The 19,477-nt window shown below is 40.0% G+C and overlaps 1 protein-coding gene across 1 annotated transcript in view; it reads right to left on the bottom strand.

The window, feature by feature from the left end:
* Positions 1-1,599: 1,599 nt before the first annotated feature.
* LOC147655731 (uncharacterized) overlaps positions 1,600-19,477 on the bottom strand; it is a 51,576-nt gene continuing 33,698 nt past the window's right edge. The window contains exons 3-5 of the mRNA XM_086899466.1: positions 14,806-14,870; positions 11,887-12,001; positions 1,600-1,786 (exon numbers count right to left, since the gene is read on the bottom strand). Coding sequence (XP_086755592.1) covers positions 1,744-1,786; positions 11,887-12,001; positions 14,806-14,870 — 223 coding nt within the window. The 3' untranslated portion in view covers positions 1,600-1,743. The remainder of the gene's footprint in view (positions 1,787-11,886; positions 12,002-14,805; positions 14,871-19,477) is intronic.

Here is a 19,477-nt window from a genome sequence, read left to right as displayed (position 1 = left end):
GTGGTTTTAAACCAGTAACTAAAAAACTACTTATTTTTTTGTTGTGAGATATGGATTAAAACAAGAGCAAAACAGGCTTAAGACTTAAAAGGAATAAAGACAGTTTATTAACAAACTACAAGAATGAGAATACCAGAATAAACTTTCAGAAAACCCCCTTATCTTCTACATCTTAATTATTTCTCTGTACACATGACAACATAGAGACAAATAACTTTAGGACTTTGGTGGTTAAAAACAGTCTTAATTCTTGCTACAGTCTTTCATCAGTCTTTGTAGAGAAACAGAAGTCTCTTTCTGTTAGCTTACGGAGTTTCTCACGAGAAAACTATTTTTCATCATAGTTTTCTATTTCTCTAATGCCAGCTGCCCGGAAATCTGTCATTAGATCTTCTCTTCCCATTTCACATCTCCAAGGTGTGTATGGGTCACAGAGTTTAGGAATCTTATTTTTAAGGATAAGTTATTCAAAGGCAGAAGTCTTCTTCATTTGTCTCTGTGAGCCTTCCTGGAAAACAGTTTTCTCTTTGCCCTCAAAGCTTTAAAATCTTCACTCAACTCAATTCCAGCAACTCACAGTATCACAAGTACTCTCTCTCTCTCTCTTCTGCTCAAAAGTTACACTTTGAATATCTCATTCTTCCTAATACTCTTATCATGAATTAAAGGAGTCTTTTTATACTATTATTGTCCATCTCCATAGCTTTAACAGAAAGATATTTCAGCTGTAAAGCATCTCTTTATTCTCTCTTTCTTATTTAAACTTAACTCTTTTTTTCACTGTTTTTGGTGGTTCTATGATGTCTCCTCTATGTTGATTGTCTCTCTCTCTGTCTTTCTGAGAAAAGGAGTAATCTGTATGTTTATCCAGGTAGTAAAAGAATTAAAAGCTTTAAGAAAACTGCAAGAGTTCATGGTGTTAAGTTTCAGTCTAGCAGCAAAAACTGAAAACCAAGCTCGGCTGGCCAGCGCTGCTTCTCTTCCCCCTCTCCCCCCTCCACCCCGCGGCCTTGTAGGCCTGGAGAGGGGGGGGGAGGAGGCCGAGACAGAATCCTGTTACTTCTTCAAACGCCGAAAACCAAAGAGAACAAGAGAATTCTGTCTGTACTTCTTAAAGAAGTGTTTACAAGTTGAATTCACTTTTTAATGGTCAGATCTGCTGTCAATTCTTGAAAATGACTGATAATTAGTCAGGAGAGAAAAACTCCCATCAGCCACCAGCAGCTTCAACTTCCTCTCCCTCCAAGCTGTCTTAAAGGTAAAGCTACCCCATGACAGTATTTTAAATAGCTTTTGATGACTGCACAGAGCAAGAACTCTGTAATGTGTAATGTAACTCTAATGTGCCTCTCATCAAAGGGTACCCTTTGCAAGTCTTTGGCTTACTGAAGTTCTTCATTGAGTCCTCTTGGTAAACATATAGCAAGGTGTTATGAAGGCTCTGAAATGCTCTCTGGCAATGTTGTCTTCTAACCACAGATTTCTATGTAGGGTGATTGGGCACTTTTAGGGTCCTCAGTTCAAATACTTTAAATCTTTCATAAGGACTGCAGACAGTTACAATTCAGAGTTACAATTACATGGATGAAACACATGCGAATTTTTGCATACCATTTTATTAGCAAGGTTATCCTCTTTCCTATTTTGATTTGAACAGCATCACTGACTCAATTTACTCCTTATTACTACAGCTGCATTGCAAGAAGCAGTAGGCAATGGACTCCAAAACATCAAGTGATGTACTCAGTACTTTACAAATATTAGGTTCTTATTAGGCGATAGTGACCTATGGACAAAACAAAGCAAAACAATTAATCCAAAATCTGAGAAACAAACAAAACAATCCCACATGTAAATAAATAAATAATTACTAAACCTAGATTCATTTCACTGCATCTGCAGTATGTGAATACAGCTATCACATTTCTTGCTTCGTGGTGAGTTTCTGTCTGTTGTGTCCTTGCTTCACTGTAAAGTTGCACTGGATCTGCCAAAGCATATATGCAATATTAAACACCACATGCAATGGATTCGTGCACAGCAAATGTTATGTAAACTGTTGAGATAATTTTAAGTCCTAATTTATGTCACTGCACAAATCTGTTTCTCCAGCTAACTTAACAACTCACACAGTTAATTTATTATTTCAACTGGGAACTTAGGAACTACAGTCCTTTTCTAAAGTCAGCAGGGCATTCTTAAATGGACCTTGCTTGGAAGAATGGACATTTATTTAATTGCAGTGCATATCATTTCCATATTATATTGCCTGTAAAGGCTGTTCCACTGCTAGATTTTGTCCCACACAGAGAAACATAAAATAAAGGGTAATCTGGCTTGATAGGCCAGGAGAGAGGTATAGCCATGAGTGGCTAGTATAGAAATAGCCAAGTTTATTTACACAGACAGCTATTCTGGCCAGCTGTCAGCAGTCCAAGCACTACACTTGATTTATATAGATATTTGCACAGCCTTGCAATCCAGAATAAATTTTGCTGATATTACCAAATTTGCTGTGAGTGGAAATAAAAGTATGAATACCACAGCAATAAGAAGCTACATATTGTTTTCCCTTCCTTGTAGATACAGCAGCTGTTTGGTCTTTTATTGGAAGTGCTTAGCTCACATTTCCCTTAACATCCAGCAAGCTGAGTGCCTTGGACACTACTTGACTGTGTGGCTCTGAAGGGTATATAAGATCCTGTGATCTGGCTTCTTCCTTTCTTTTTCATGCAAGTTCTGTTCTCATTTTCTAAAAGCACAATTTTAAGAAAGAAGCTGCAGCACTCTTCAGGATTCATCATGCTGCAGAGGCTAGCCTAGTAGTCATGTTCAGAAAAATCATATGATAATACAGGATGTCTCCAGTCCAACCTCCTGCTCAAAGCAGGGCCAGCTGAGGGATCAGGACAGATTGCTCAGGGATTTAACAAGCTGAATGTTGGAAAACTCCAAGGCTGAAGACTGTGAAACCTTTGTGACCAGCATGTTACCCATTGCTCCTATGGGGATAATAGCTTTTCCTTACAGCCAGTCTGGAGCTCGCTTGTTTCAGTTTATGCCTGTGCTTCTTTTAATCCTCATTTTCTGCTGTTAGTTGTTACTCTTGAACCCTTTTTCCTAAACAGCCTGGGAAATCTTGTTTGAGAGGACTGAGGCAAAGAAGACATTGGTTAATTAGTTCAGCCATGTTTGGGCTTGCTGTCACATACCCTACGTAACAAAGGTTCCACAGTTTCACTGTTTGTTTTTTTTATACTAAGGGTTCTTGCCACCCTTGATACCCCCTACAGGTGTCAATTGTGAGTAAGCTTTAGCTTTGCTAGTGTTGTCCTTGCATGCCCAGAAAATATTTCTAAATTCATTCTTCATAGCCTGTCCCTGCTTCCACCTTCTATATACTGCCACTTCACGTCGAAGCTTCAACTCAAGTTCCCTGCTTAGCAAGTCTCATGAAGAATCTGCTTGTCTTCCTGCATTTCAGCAGAGATCATTCATGTGTTCAAAGGACAGTGTCCTTGGAGGTCTATCAAATTCACAGAGATCCTTGGCCCTTGAGAGGTGCCTCCCACCAGAACCAATGTAGGGTCCCCTGAATAAACTGAAATCTGCTCACCTGAGTACTCTGTTGGTGTCCTCCCCCACACTTGTCAGGATCTTGAACTTCACTATTCCATGGCCAGTACTGCCAAAGCTACTCATGATTTCCATATCTCCAGACCGTTCCTCCTTGTTAGTGGTAACCAGATCCAGCTGTGTTCATTGTGTTCTTTGGTTAGCCCATGCTACATCAGTATCAAAAGGGTGCCTTTGGTTGCACAGACTCATTTTGTTGTGAGACTGCATCAAACTGTTTTGATGTTTGTAGTCAACTTACAGGCAACTGAAGCACTCAGGTTTGTTGGAATGGGTTTTTGCCTTTTTTTCCTTTGTTTTCTGAGAGACTTTAGAGTTACAGTGCTCTGACGTAATTTTGCAGTAGTTGGGTAGGTACTCAGATCAGTACAACTGTGCACTAGTGAATCCTGACAGACCCAAAATATGTAACCAGCTGTACACAGCAGTCTCCTCTATTTGGATGCATTACTGACCACCTTAATCCTAGGACACAGGTGCAGCCCCCATGCTGCCAGTAGTCATTCTGGTTAGATCCAAAGGTGAAAACTGGAAGCTTGGAGGAGCTTTATGAGGTTTTTCCAACTTTGAAAATGGCAGTATGATTTCCATCCAGAGAGAACATTCTTTGATTCTATCATTTGTCAAAGATGCCATCCTTTGCTATTTCTTGCAGTGTCCTCTCTGGATAGGAAAGTGCTCTGAGTAACCCCTGAACTCAATGGCAGTAGAGAGCCCTCTTACAAATTCTTGGCTTTATCTGTGGAAGACGGTGGGCCTCCTAAACATAGGCAAAAATTTTATAACTTTCTACACCCACCAACAGGCTTCCCTGACTTTCCAATGGCTCATGCACCTTTACCTACAAAGAAATTACATGTGGAATTTTCATTCCCTTTAATTGGAAAAAGCAGAAATAAGTTACTACGGAGTGTTGCTTGAAAAATGTTTTTTTAATGACAAAGATACAATGGATGCGTCATCTTTAACATAAAATCAAAAAAAATTCCCTTCTTCTTCTGTGAAAGTGGGGAAAAAAGGTGATATTGTTTGAAGTCATACTTGGAGCAACTTATGTAAATTAAATAAATATGACCCCCTTCTTCCTTTTAATGTTCATTCATCTACTTGATCTTGCCTCACATATATTTCCTTTAAACATTCCTTGGCAGCCTTCAGGTCAAGCACACAGATTTGGAGGGCTCTCCATGATTAAAGAATATATAATTGTCTTGTACAGTCCAGTGTCTGTCAGGCATTTGGGTAAATCACTAGTTTTTGTTAAGAGTGTACAGCAAAATGCATGTTCTTCTTTAAAGGTTATACACCTGTGTTTTGCTACCTCCTATTGCCCCTATTTTAAGAAGAAAGAACAATTAGTTTATGCTCAAAACTGACTTAAGTGTGTTGCACAAAGTGAAAATGTTTTCTGTGAAAAGAAAGGGGAAACTGTGGCATAATAAAAAGATCTAACTCTTAATCTTGAAATGCATATTCATTTTTTCAAGACACTTTCCAGTAATTTTTTTTTTCCTTCTCTAACTGCTCTGAGGAAAAGTAGTATTTTTCCTTTCCTGATAATCAGAGAAGCAAGTAGTTCTGCCCAGGGACAAAAAGAGTTCATTTCTCTTGTGTTTTGAAGGCAAGTGCACGCTCACTTTGCTCACACTGCAACAACCTAGCAGTTGTACAGATTCAGTAGTGGGGCACTGAACTCAGGGTATGTCCTGCTGAGAAATTAATGGCTTCTACTTGGCTTGGAGCAAGAAGAGCCAGCTTCTATTTGCTTGCAGAATGCCATGTAGAAATTAACAGTCAGATGAAAACTGTGGGGTTTATTATGGTCGTCAGACTACTCCTAGGGTTGATCTGAACTGTATCCTCTGATGTGAAACAATTTATCTGCAAACCTTCTCTCTCCTACCTTCTTTTCAGGCAAACTAATAATTTGAGAATAAAGGAAGTAGTAGAACACTTGCTGGTATAGTTAATACAACCTTCCTCTTTTCTGAAAGCAAATCCCAATGTCCTGTCTCAGTTCATTCTCTGTCAGACTCAACCTTGGAGTTGCTGAAGTAAGAGAATTCTATAAAGGACTAGGATAAATGCTGATAAAACTGGCAGTTTTGGAGAGAAAAAGGAGCAATTGCCCATTATTTTGGGGACTAAAGTATAAATACTTTCTTTACTCTCCACAGTGATAGTCTCATTAAAATTGAGTCACTTGACTACATGTAAGTACTGCATGTGGTCTATTTCTAGAATAATGGAGAGCTCAGATGTCCATCTCATTCTTAAGATCTTATATACAGATTAATCTGTCTTTTAACAAATGCTTTCTAAATAGCATGGAATGCCCCTGGGGGAAGAAGGAAGAGAAAGAAAATCTTAAGAGAGGAAACTCTTGCATGCTTAATTACATTTATGTAATATTTCTCTATGTCAGCCACATGATATGGGGAGAGAAGGCACTGAAAGCTACTACATAGAGGGATATTCCCTTTTAATTTACAGATTCCTTAAAATTTCTCACGGAAGATACATATCCTGCACAGGATCTGAACCTACTGATTCTTGCTTTTACAGACTCCTCAGAAGTAATTCATGTATCCTCTGGGGTACAGGAACCACAGGCTGAAATATCCGAGACTATAATTACCAGATTCCTCAATTGTTGATTTCAGCCAAAGTGGCATCTGCTAGGTACTGCCCTATAGATTACTTCAAAGAGGCCTTTTACATCATCAAATGTGAAGTAAATCTAACAAATGCATGAACTTGTCTTTTGATTACATGTAATACTGATGCTTATTTCCTTTGAGCAAGTGCTGACTCTTTTCAAAGTCTGCAAAATGGAAAGGAAGAGACAAACCATGCAGCCTCTCAGCTATGACGCCAGAAAACAATGTATTTAGTCTTATATCTGGTAAATACAGCTTTTAGGCTGCCTTATTTTTGACTACTTTCCCCTTTTTCTGTTTTAAATTCATAGTTGTGTTTACATGGCATCTTCTTTACCAAGAAGCCAGAACATGTTTGGACATCAGAGATGTCATCCTTTGCCAGAAACTCATCTAAATCTAATTGTGTCTTAGCTGACTGCTCATTATCAAAATTTTCAGTGGTCACCAGCCACTGCTCTTTCAGTGCTCCTTGTGTGTTTGTTCTCCTTTCTTTGTCCATTCAGGTACACCCTATAAGTTATGGACATGTCTAGTGTCCCTGCAGCTCCTGGCCTCCTTATCACCTGCTCCTCTTACTTTCACAAGTGCTCAATTAACTATTTAGGTTCCATTTTATAATTTTTCTCCTTGGTACTTGAGTGATGTTCGTGCAACCACAGGTCGCATCTTGCTTCTGTTTCTTCCACCACAGAATGTCTTGAAAGGGAATTCAGGAGCCAGAGGGACTGCCTGTACTGAATTATTTCCAAGAGACTTTTCAAATCTTTCTCAAGCAGAAGTCCCACTGCTCCCATCAAGTCCGTTTGAGATTTTAATTTCTTTCCCTAAGCTGCCTTGTTGTTGTTCTTCCTCCAAATGTTTCTGACTTTAACAATAAGATGGAAAGGCTCTGTCACAAGTTTTCCCCATCAACTTACCTGATTTTCTCCTAATAGCTTTTGTTCCTGGTCTGTTTCTTGCCTTTTTCCTTCTTCAGTGATGTGTGACAGCATGACTGAACTGCTTCCTTCCCTTCCTTCATCCATCTGGTGGCTCCTTCTATTCATGTCCTAAACACATTTTAATGTTCTGTATCCTTAAACATTTATAGGTAATGTCATTATAATCCTATTCTCTTTCATCTTGAGTCCCATGCATTTGATGATAACCTCTAACCTTTTCCCACCTTCTACACACCCTCATTATTCCCCACTGCTGTGTCAGAAATGCAGTTCCTACAACAACCTTCTGCCTGACAATCAAAACATGTTTTTACTTCACTGAATCTTGTGGCTCCCTCTTTCAAGACGAAATGCTTCATCTCAACACCTCACCAAGCCAAATCTCTGTCTTTGGTTCCTTTTGTGTAGTCATCATTGCCAACCCCACTGCACTGTTCACTTTTCTTCACTCTTGGTGGCTGCTGTTATCTCCCAGCATGTGGGTACCTCTTTTTTCTCATTCAAATTCTTCCTCAAAGCACATTTTATCAGTCACTGTCACTAGCCTGTCTTCACCTTTCTGGTAGTATTTACAGGCCCTTTACTGATAAGAGCAAAAGTGGAAAGCAAAACCAAACCCAACAGGAACATTGTAAGTTGTCGCTTTCTCTGCATCTTCAGAAGAGCCTTTTGACATCTGTTGTTCTTCAGGATAAAGTAGGGCAGTGTTTGTCTTGTAGAGCACCAAAACCACTACTGGTGCCTAATAAATGTTGTTAATAAGTGTAACTGGTCCTTTCTTCTTAGCAGTCATTTGGAATTGTTTACGTACAGAGGTTGTATAATCAGGCTGCTGTCTCAAGGGGCCTGCTGCCGGTATCTCCATCTCCCTTGTGAGCAGCAGAGCATGACTGTGTGTTAATAAAGAGTCTTGCAATGCTTGAGATTTCATCTCCTTGCTAACGAGAAAAATCCAAAGTAAATGTATGTAAGAGATCCTTGTCTGAAGTGAAGACAAGATGACATTCCCATGCAATTCTAAAATTCTCTTTAGACTCTTTGTATTGTGTAAGGAGCTGCTGTGACAGTACATAGTCATTGTGGATGAGAAACAAAGGGGTCACTTATGTGGGACATGAATACTCTTTCCTGAGGTATCATACTGTCAGTGGGAACCAGAGTTACTCGCTTGCTGCCTGAGGAAGTGGGAGTCTTCTACCAACTTCAGCAGAAGGGGAATTTGGTCTTCACTTCCCATTTCAAAAGCTGCTCAAGAAAAACCTTAAGATGTTTGAAAAATGTGGTTCTGCTGCCGAACAAAATAGATTGCAGAGAGTGGCCAAAGAACTAAGTGGCTTTCATAAATGCGTGTTCAGCTGCAAGAGAGACCAGATCATTCAGTGGTTTTTCTCCCTCAGCATAAACTGGGAATTTGGTGAATGGCTTATATAAAGACTAAGTCCTTGTTTTGTGTCTGAATTTCATGGCAGAAAAATGTCTGCCCATGCTTCAACTCTATGTGGAATTTTAAAAGGCTTGCAAATAGCTTTCCCCACAACAGACTGTGGTATGTAACAGCAGCAGCTCCCAGGTGCAGTTCAGAACAGGATTGTAATAGCAATGTAACAACTTATTACAGTGGAATATGGACACAATAGGATCAAATGAACTTCCAGCAAGGAGAGAACACTTACAAAATGTCTCTGAAAGTCCACTTGAGCTACACTAAAATCTTTGTTCTTTTGTAAGAATACTGTTAAATTACAAAACTCCCTGCATCTCAAACAAAGAGTTCTCTCTCCAGCTGGTGGGAGTTTTTGTGTTGGTTTTCTGGTTGTTGTTGCTGTTGTTGTAAGATTTTGGTTGTTTTGGGGTTTTTTTGGGAGGGTTTTGGGTGGGGGTTTTTGTTTGTTTTTTTTGGGTAGAGAGGGGGATGAGTGAGAGAAGTGGTTGGTTGAAGTTTCTTTTTCCCCTGAGGACTGTTACCAACTATTCACACACTTGAGCTTATAAAGAAAGCTCATTTTTCCACAATGTGCATTGTCTGCTCCCAAATATTTAAAACAGAACAGTGCCAGAAACATTAGAAGCCTTCTTTCTGTGAAACTGCACTTTTTGTTTAGCAAAACAGACTTCTGAACAGATTAGGAGTACATTTACTGTTTTAAAAGCAGAGAATATCTCATGTGAACATGACTCCACCACGCTGCTGTTGTGGTCACTTGTAGCAAAGGAAAATATTCAGTTTTAGTGGCACTTCTTTACCTGTTCCATACAAATCTGAACAGCCATACACAGTGTGGGGAAGCCCTTAGCATTCAGCTTGTTGATGCTGTCTGCAGTTCATGTTGGCAGGGTTCCCAGGAGAGGTTTTATATCTGAAGGTTATCAGTGCTTTGATCATATATGGAATATCTTGTTTCAAAGTGAGGGACAACCCCAAACTTCTATGTAACTTCTAATGATAAAGACTGCTCCACTATCAAATCAAGAAAATAATTTCTTTTTTGCAGTGATTTCTTTTACTCTGTAAAGCAAGTGTTATACTGCTACTTAGGTCTGCAACTGAGTTTTCTTGTCTGTTGCACATGAAACCTCTGGAGACATTGAACATGCGCCTTTGCCAATAGGTATTAGCATGCTTTGCTTCCCTCTCTTAGGCAACTCCTTCCATTAGATCTTAATACTTTAGGCAAGAGAGAGAAAGCAAGAGAGACAGTGAGAGAGAGCAAATTCCTTTTGAATAACACAGCTTGTTTACAAACCTTCCACAGCCTGAACTAAGCCAATGGGAGGTCTCTAAATTAGCTATTGGAAAAGCATTTCAGGAGGGTTTGTGTGCTGGAATGGAATTGATAATAAAAGTTGCTTGTCTGTACCCTGTGAGCTGATTAGCTCAGGAAGAGTACACACAGTGTTACAATTAGCATTCAAAGCCTATTCATCTGTACACTGGCACAGAGAACAGTCTCTGTGGGAGGCTTAACTGGGAGAATTATTCCTTCTTCTATGCTGTTTATAGTTAGTTGAGCTTTAAAGGATCCAAAGCCTTTAAAGAGGCTTGGTCTTCAGGAAATCATTGAAGATGCTAGAAGCTGAGGTGCTTAGGAATTGTCAGGTCTCAGAGGGCCTGCTATATTGCTCTCTATCAAGCCTGGCATTTTGCACTATAGAAATATTGTTAATCAGTAACACATCTAAAATAATGTCAGTACTCAGGATTCAGTAGCCAAGACAATTGAATGTGTTATATGTGACAATTCTTTCTGCAATGTTGCAGTTGCTAATACAGATGTGAAAAACTACAAGAACCTGAGTAAGTTAGTGGTCCTATAGCAGTATAGATATGCCTGTTTTTTCAGATATAATAATAGGCCCTGCATTTAAAGAAGAAATTAAAATTTAAATAAATGGGACTGAAGTAAATGGAGCACCACAAGTTTGTGATTTCATAACATGGGGTGTTGCATTAACAGCGCTCTTGCATGAAGGTTTATCCAAACAAGGCCAAAGTCTGAGCTTCCTTCTGACCCTTCTGTAACTGTCAATACCAGCAAAGACTGACAGAAACCCAAAGGATACTTACACCGCTCCCACACAACCAAATGCTGCACTGGGACTCCCAGACTCCCCTATCCCTGAGTAATGTGCCCAAAACAAGCTGCCTTCAGCCCTAATCTGCGGGCAGGCGTGGGGAATGCCAGTCCTGTGTGCAATGTTGCATTTTCAGCTGTGAGTCCTAGGAGCCAAGGTTTTCAAGACAGCATCTCCACGTGAGAATGACTGTGGGCCCTGTCAGTACTTTACAAGCTTCTCCTCAACAAAAGGAAAGAAAAAAAGCCCTGATGCTCTGGGGTGAAGTTGACCTCAAAACTCTCATAAATTCCCCAAGTCAATTTGGATTTTGTTTGTCTTTTGATTTCCAAAGGTCTTCTTCATGTCTATTTTGTTACCACTGAGGTTATTTGCTCTCCAGCTACTACTTTACTGTCACATTGAAGAAGCCTGAGTGCTGTAAACACCTGTCCCAAGGGCTGAGAATCCATTCAGGCCGCTCCTGACACCAGGCAGATGTGGGAGCTAGAAAATGCTTGGGTAGCCAGTTTGTCTTTCCACTCTTTGCAAGATTGCACCCTGCCTGCATTACTTCCCACTAATGCCTCACTGAATACGTATTTTTTGTTTTAGCAGGATGGTACCCTCTTTGATAGTCTTTCGGGCTCCAGCTGCTTTTAACATTCAGAAATGTGCTCTGAGCTTAGTCTCAACTCCTTCCTCATTAGCCTGCTTCTGCATCTCAGCATCTGCTGAGATCAAGTAATTCCCTTCCTTCATTTATATTTATATTTTGAAGGTATTTATAGATTCAAGCTATGGCCCCATGAGTTTTCTTTCCTCTAGGTTATATTTATAGATCTTTGATAAGCATCCCCTAGTATTTTGTTCTTATCTTCCAATGCTTATGTGCCAATTGTGAGCAGTTGCTCTGCTGCATTCCCCGCCACCACAGCTGATTTTGCTCTGCATTATTCCAAATGTGGTGATACTAGATCTCATTTTAATGTAACTTTATTAATTGAAAAGGAGGCAGCCCCAGTAGATACAATGCATAAACTTTCAACAATCCAGCCCTGCAAAGTATTCTTAAATGCTTGCTATTTTCTTACCTTTTAGAAGCTTGATGCCGTTTCTCCTGCTGCTTGGGACAGGGACTGTCTCTAGCTGTCTGCACAGCACTCAGCACAGTAGATTTCCACTTGCCTCTGGATTCTTTTTCTTCTTCTGTAATGTGAGATAATTAGAAACAAAGGCAGCAATGACTGAAGAGTGAAGAATCACGTGTAAAGACAGAATCTCACCAGCTTTGCTTTTGTAAAACACTTAATTTTCACACTGAACATTCCCAAACTGCTGTAACTGTAAGAGAGTTAGAATTGAAGGTGATAATGATATGGACTGGTGCAGATTTCCCTGAACCATATGCAAGATCAGCAATCTAAGCTCATAAATTAAGTTCAATAGCTGTGAAAGTGCCTTGAATTACTTAGCTTACTTGTCCAGTGAGAACTCAAAATTATTAAACTCTTGCCAACTGTTGTATGTACAATTTTTTTCACAGCACATTTTTCCTTGTGTACAGTTGGCATATTTTTAAACAAACATGGTCCATCATCTTTCTGCCCTCTGACTCATTTTTCTTCCTTTTTATAAATTTTTCTTCCTTTTCCCCCAAATAACTTTGCTTTAATTTTGCCTCCAAGTTTCAGACAGAATCTTGATTGTATCTTCATGAGTATTCTAACCTCAAAATATCTTAAGAATTTGTCTGTGTGATCACGCAAGCTAGATTCAACAAAGAAGAATATGATTTTCCTTTTAGTTTACTGATTTTTCAGCTTCTCAGAACAAGTGCAAACTTAACTTGTTCTAAAACAACTGAGGATTTTGTTTACAGCTGCCTGGGCTTTCCTCTGGTGAGAAGGCATTTTCTTAAACAGTCATAGCAAACAGGAGACACTGCAGTAATTTCAAATAGTCATAGATAACAAGAACTTTGTTATGCACTCTTGCTGGTTTTAGGAATGCCCTTCTCTCTTTATCACTTAGTGGCTCCTGATACTTGTTGAAAAAGTTGATATTTACATGGACCTTACAGAATATAGGATATGTGTGGCATATTACAAGTAAACTGTTGTATACATGTTTTTCAAAGTTACCCTAGCCCAGAGTAGCAAACCTTAATATGTGCTTGTTGAAAGGTTTGTTTGGTTTTTTCTTTTACCTCAAAAAATTTAATCTTTTAAGTGAGTCAAAAAATACATCCAGTATCAACAAATCTCATGGATTTATCCAGAATATTTCAGGGAACAGAGAGGAACTTGTCACAGCAGAGGGGAGGATAGCACAGTGAGGCTATCAGAGTGCTCCTGAGCCTTCACATCCTGTGCTGTTTTCCTTTTTTTGTGCTGCCTTGTGTCTCTGAGTGAGGCCTTGGGTTACAAAGCCATAAATGTTCAATGGCGTGGAATAACTGAAAACCTGGAAACTCAAAACCTGTAATTTCAGTGACTAGTACACTTAGTAACAGTAAGATTCAGTTACACTTACAGTTGTCTGTAAGATTAAGTTACAGTTTCTAGAGGAACATTTCTCTGAGAGACCCTTTACATATTTTACATGTATATTTTTATATTTATATTATGTATATGTATATTTATAAACAGTTTCCCAATATCATCATCTTAGGCCACATTTTAAAAGAGTTGCCTCTTATGTGTGCAAGAACATAATGGCCACAGAGCCCAATTTGCAAATAGGTCATTGCTGGCAAATCTGGAGGATGCTTGATGCATTTTAATTCTGTTAGTAGGAGCAACAACATAATGACATTAAATAAGATCATTCCTAGATGAGGAAATGAGGGATTATTTGTCTAATAACCATTTGTATAAGGAAATCTTATTCAAGGTTGAAAATGTTTCCAAACTTCAGCAAAGATCTTGGAATAAAAGCCTCCAATCTGCCATCACTTTATCTTCACAAATCTAGGATGCTGGTGTATGGTTAAGGTGTGGAGATGCTGTGTGAGCTGCTCTGCAGTACCATAATATCTCTGCTTACTTCTGTAGCTAAAAAAACCCCAAGGCCCCTTTCCCCCTCTATTAGTTGTTGAGAAGTGGTAAGCTAAATGTAGAACGAATTAAGTGTGCTATCACTAAGAGATTTCCAAAAGAGCACTATACTAGTGGCTGTAAAAGCCACATGTGGCAGACTGAAAAAACACACAAATCCCCTTGTTTTATGTTGTTATAGCTTTGACAGGGCCCTCTCTTGGGATGGTTGCTCCTAAGATGCATTAATTCTAGCACTTAAGTTCCCATGTTCAGTGGAGTGGAGGCATGAACTGACCTTTCCAGAAGGAAAAGGTTAATGTTGAAAAACACTGATTTGAGCAATCTGTCTTCTCATGGTAACCCCAGAGTTTATGGTTTGCTGAAGTATACTGTGTTGCTGCTTTCTTGAAAAACAACTTTCTTTCTGAAGTGATCCATGTAGCTGAACCATTGTTCCCACTTATAAACTGAATTTTAATTGCCTGCTATCTCTCTCATATGTCTTGGTCACCTGAGAGCATGGAGCAGATATTTAAATGCATCTGCATCTTAGGTGCTGCTGAGGTGGCAGCCAGAGAGTTGTTCTCATAAAATCTTTGTGGTAGTTCTTGCCTACAGTCATTCTGGGAGGGTCCTGACAACAGTGCAATGCTTCAGATGACTATAAGTGAGATAATGGGATGTCCTTATCCACTTGGCATCAGTTGTTTAAGTTACTCCAATTACATAACAGCGACGGTAATCAGACAACCATGTGACATAAAGAATGTTAATTGGGTGTTGAGTAGTAAATCTGAGCAAAGGAGAACTTGGGATCAATTCTGTACAGGGAATCTAAGGAGTAGATCATCTGTGGAGAAACCATGGAAACTTCATCGCTTCAGTTACCTGAAGTGACTAGACAGGGCTCTGGAGCAACACAGAAATTTATTTTCCATTGGCAATTCAAAAGCATCAGGTGCATTATCTTACCTAACAGCTGGTGTCTCTGCTTGATATCCTCTGAATCTGTCTTTCCCAGGAAGCTTGACAGCCACCTACAGGGAAAGAGGATTTTATGACACATGAAAGAGGGCCTTGAAGCTACTAGGTGACAAGGAAATGCTTCATGTCTGCCAAACCCTTGGTAGTGCCCCTCCTGGCTGTTCCATTGTTCTTCACAAAGCAGGACCTGCATTCTCAGGTCCTCCTGCTCTGGCTCCAGGTAACCCAGCCTCCTCCTTTCCAAATGGGAGTATAATGGGCATTTGTGGAACTGGTGAAGTACAGACCACTACACCAGTTCCACAAGTTCAACAAGTTCAATACAAGGGTATTTCATCATTCATCAATCAAGTGCTTGTGGTGCTCTATGGCCAGAAACATCATTGCTCCATTCATGGCTTTTCTTTGTCTTGCTCTAAATGAATGAGACTAATGATGCTTCTGAGCCCTTCCATCAGGAGGTTATTTTGCAATTTAATAGAGTGCCAGGACATCCTTCCTGATACTGACTTACCTTTTTCATTGCTCAACTTCATCCAATTAATTTTACTTAAAAAAAAAAAAATCTTTTACAGTTTTGTGTTTTTACATGCTCTGAATATTTTTGGTTGTTCTTGTAGTCCCCAAGTAGTCATTACCGGGAAATATTTTGTTCTTCTTTCTTGGAAACTACATGCTGCATTTAATTGTAAGCTTGTGATTACCCATGAAGATAATAAAAAGTCTTTTAAATTACAACTGATTAGAAATTATAGTCATGGGGCAGGAAGCCAATAGGAACAGTAGGCCAAATTCAGTAAAGTTTTTAGGTCATTAGTTTCCAATGAAATAACTGCTGGCATTGGTGTGATGCTAGGACTCTATGAGAGATCTAAAACCCTGCTTTAGGAGACAGGATCCCAAAGACTTTGCTGGACACAAGACTTTGTATTTCCATATATTTTTATTTTATGAAAGTATGTCCGAGCAGGAAGCCCTGACTGCAGCATACATGGGTCCAGACATTTTCACTCAGGGCTCTGGGGGATCACAGCTACACATCATGGGATGTAGGCTGGTGCTGTACCTATTTTCTCATCTCTGGGCCAATGACCTTATAGAAAGTTTCAAAAAGCTTTGGCAACAAACGGAAGAGACAGGAGGCCAAAGGGTGCCCTGACCTGCCCAGGCCTACAGCAGTTCAGGGAAGGACTGTCACAGAAGACGGCTTTCAACAAAAAGTAACATTAATTAGCCCAGTGTTTTATTTCTTATGTGTGTATAGTGGCACTGTGACAGTAGACGTGTCTACACTACTTTTTCTGCTAGAAGACTTTATTACATGCCTAGGAAATTGAAGAGGTGAAAAATCTCCTTTCTGAAGCTGCTAAAAGGCAAATTTTCAGCCTGAACAGAAAACAAGTTTGCAACCCGGCTTGCAAACCAAGAGGCCTTTAGCTTAGAAAAAGTTCCAGGAAAGCTTTTCAAAAGGAACAAAGTGGTGTGGCACCACACAATGGCAGGTGGGCTTGGTGGTGTGCAAGAGATTTCCAAACACTGTCATAGTGTGAAGTACATCCTAGCATGGACAGACATATTATCAAAAACAAACTGAGCCATTGGTTGAGAAGGCAAAAGGGGTTCTGAAATAACCAGAACCTTCAAAGCAGTTTGTTGGAAGGGGTGCATGCTTCAAAAATTACAGATTTTAAAGCTTTTAAAACCAGCCTTTTAAAAAGCTGGAAAAACAGTACAGTGTTCACGACTGTGTTACCTGAAATGTTAATTCTCATACCCAGCTGTCCAATGGTTCTTTATTACCATTCCTGTATAGGCAGGATCCATCATCCCTTTTACTACATGCAAAGCATCTATCAGCTAACTAAACAGTACAGCAAGACTGTCTTGTGTGACTCTTTCTGCACCTGCAGGAACAGTTTATACTGACATCTTATCTATAAGTTTGGTCCGTTTTACAGCAGAAATGACACGATTTTCTCTACAGTCAAATCCTCCACCCATAGTGCCATTCAGCACAGCAATACACCCAGATTTTGCCTTTGGATAGATCTTCAAATCAAGAGACCCCATGGAAAATCTTCAGGAGAGTGAAATTTGCACCTGTAGAGCTCTGGTGTTGAGCAAATGCTTGCTTGTGCTGCTGTCCAGAAGCTGAGACAGTGACCTGGTCACCCTTCAGTCAACACAGTGCTAGTCGGCTGTCTCTCCATTCCAGAGAGACTGGGGAGCTCCTGTTCCAGCCTGCCTGACTGGCTGCTCTTTCAGGAGCCAGGGAGCTGAGGGATGATGCTGCCTGGCTGATGGTGCTGGGACTGATCAGCTCTGCCATACACTGGAAGGTGTAAAGAGAGGCAGCAAGGTCAGCAGCATGGTCACACACCCCTGAGGCAAAAGAGGGCAGAGTGCTGCCCCATTCCTCCCAGGGCAGAGCAGCTCCAGGCAGGGAGATCCAGGGAGGACCAGGCTTCCTCTCACCAGTGTCTGGGCCAGCACAGTCATCACACTCACACGTGCCTGCTCCAAGTGAAGCAATGTTGGTGCATGCCTTTGGAAACACAGGAGGAGCAGAGGACCAAGTGTCATGGCCTGGGAAAGCAAATAGATTGGTGGCCACATCATCCAGGGCAGGCAGTGATGCAAGGGAAGCTGTCAAGGACAAAGTGACCCAAGTGCAGGGGTGCAGAGTGCCTGGCAGAGATTCCTGAGCTGCCCCTAACTGTGTGCCAAGAGACTTTGCTCCCAGAGCCCCTGGTGTGGTGAAGAGCCTGGGCATAGTCCCAGGGGCAGCCTCCAGTGCATGGAGGACCATGTGGTCAGTGCTGACAGAAGCATCTTTTCACTCTCCCTCTTTGCAAGGTCTTCAGAAATCTGGCCAGAACAGAACTAAAACAACATCAGGACTCTTAAGGTCTTTTGAGTACAATGTCACTGTTTATTTGCATTATTTTTGTTACTTCTGGAGATCAGCTATAGGGAGAGTGTTCTGTTCAACTGTCCTTGCAGGCCAAACTGAATTTTAAAAAAATGGATAGCATTTTTTAATATATCCATGCATATTTTTTAATATACCCATGGATATATTTAATTAATCCATGGATATAATGGATTGCTATGTAAAATAGATCTTTGTTCCTGACTAATTTTTTTTTAAGATTCCTGCTTTTCAAAACCCTTTTCCATTTGGCATTTTCACAAAAATAAAATTTTCATGAGAAATGTTCGTTTCAATGAGCCTGGACAGATGACACAAGCTTTCCACCAAATGCAGTAATTTTAAGATGAGATGGAGAAATGTGGAGAAAACCAACATGTGAAGATTAGAAACAATAAATTAGAAAGCAGTAAGATATTTTATTCCCCAAGCTAGCCATTTTTAAAGGAGTCTACACTTGGTTTGTTCATTTTATTTTAATGAACAAGAGACAAATATGTTTTTATCCTCTTTTCAGGTTTTCTGAACCTGATTGGCAGGGTACTGAAGGATTGGCAGGGTACTGGAAAGGGTATGCCCCTGCTGCTTGGACTTCCTCCTGTCTGACATTTCATGCCCTGAAATACAGTAATTTAGATACCTGCCTTCCATTGTCACTGCTGCAATGCCTCTAATCTAAACCATGGTTTAACGTGCTTTAGAATCTTTCTTGGTGCTATTACAAATTTACTGTAAGCTCATCCATAAAGGAAAAGGTGCCTGATGTGACTCTTTCCAACAAGAGAATATTTTTAATTAGAAACCTCAAGAAAACTATGATGTGGCACTTTAGAACATGCAAAAGATACCAGACTATGCCTGTTTCAGCACCCTGCATAGCCCAGGCACTGAGATTAAGGAAATCACATGCTGCTGCATTGGGTGTTGTGGTTTGATCTCCTTTGCTGTCTCTACTTTAACATTTTAATTTCTTACTGCTGTTATGTCAGGAGTTCTTCACCCAAACCAGCTTTTCTCACTATGTAAGATATACAGAAAGGGTTACTGTGCCAAGTACTGGCAGTGTCCCAAGGTTTTTTGCTATGTCAGGACATCAGTCCTCTTATTCTTGAAAAGACCTAAAATCAAATGTATTTCCTCATTATTAACTTAGTTCGATGAGAGCTGGCAGCACTGACCAGAGTGGTCTTTTTGTATTAGACCTTTCAACGTTTTGTGATCTTTTCATTGAGTACTGCAAGGTGCATTTTGCTTTGCTCTGATCCTTGTGCTTAAAACCTTAGTTTCTGTAAGTGAGCATATATGAAGAATTTTTCCTTCTTTCAGTTTCCAGGGTCTGGCAGTGAGCAAGCAGATGCTTTGTGTCATTGGATAAACTTAAATAGTATTTTATTCTCAGAAGTCAAATGGGAATCCCAAAAACATGAAAGGAAACAAGTACTTTACTTTTTTGAGCAGAACTAGAAATAATATAACAAACATGCATCCTTCTGCATTAATGGGATTTAACACGAGTATGATTGGTTTCAGGTGGTCAAATGATAACGCAGAATGGCAATCCTGTATAATGGCACAAATTCCTTGGAACAATTTCTTTGCTGGGCCTTTGCATGTTTTTTAGCTGGTTGTTCTGATGGAAAACACACTCTTTCTGCTTACGTAATATCTTCCCAGCAGATACTTTATCACTCCATGACTTCTTTCTATTCCAGTCTCCAGAACTCTTAA

This window comes from Cyanistes caeruleus, chromosome 1 (genome assembly GCF_971803275.1).
Source record: "Cyanistes caeruleus chromosome 1, bCyaCae1.hap1.1, whole genome shotgun sequence".
Lineage (NCBI taxonomy): Eukaryota > Metazoa > Chordata > Aves > Passeriformes > Paridae > Cyanistes > Cyanistes caeruleus.
This window is presented reverse-complemented; position numbering and strand designations above follow the sequence as displayed.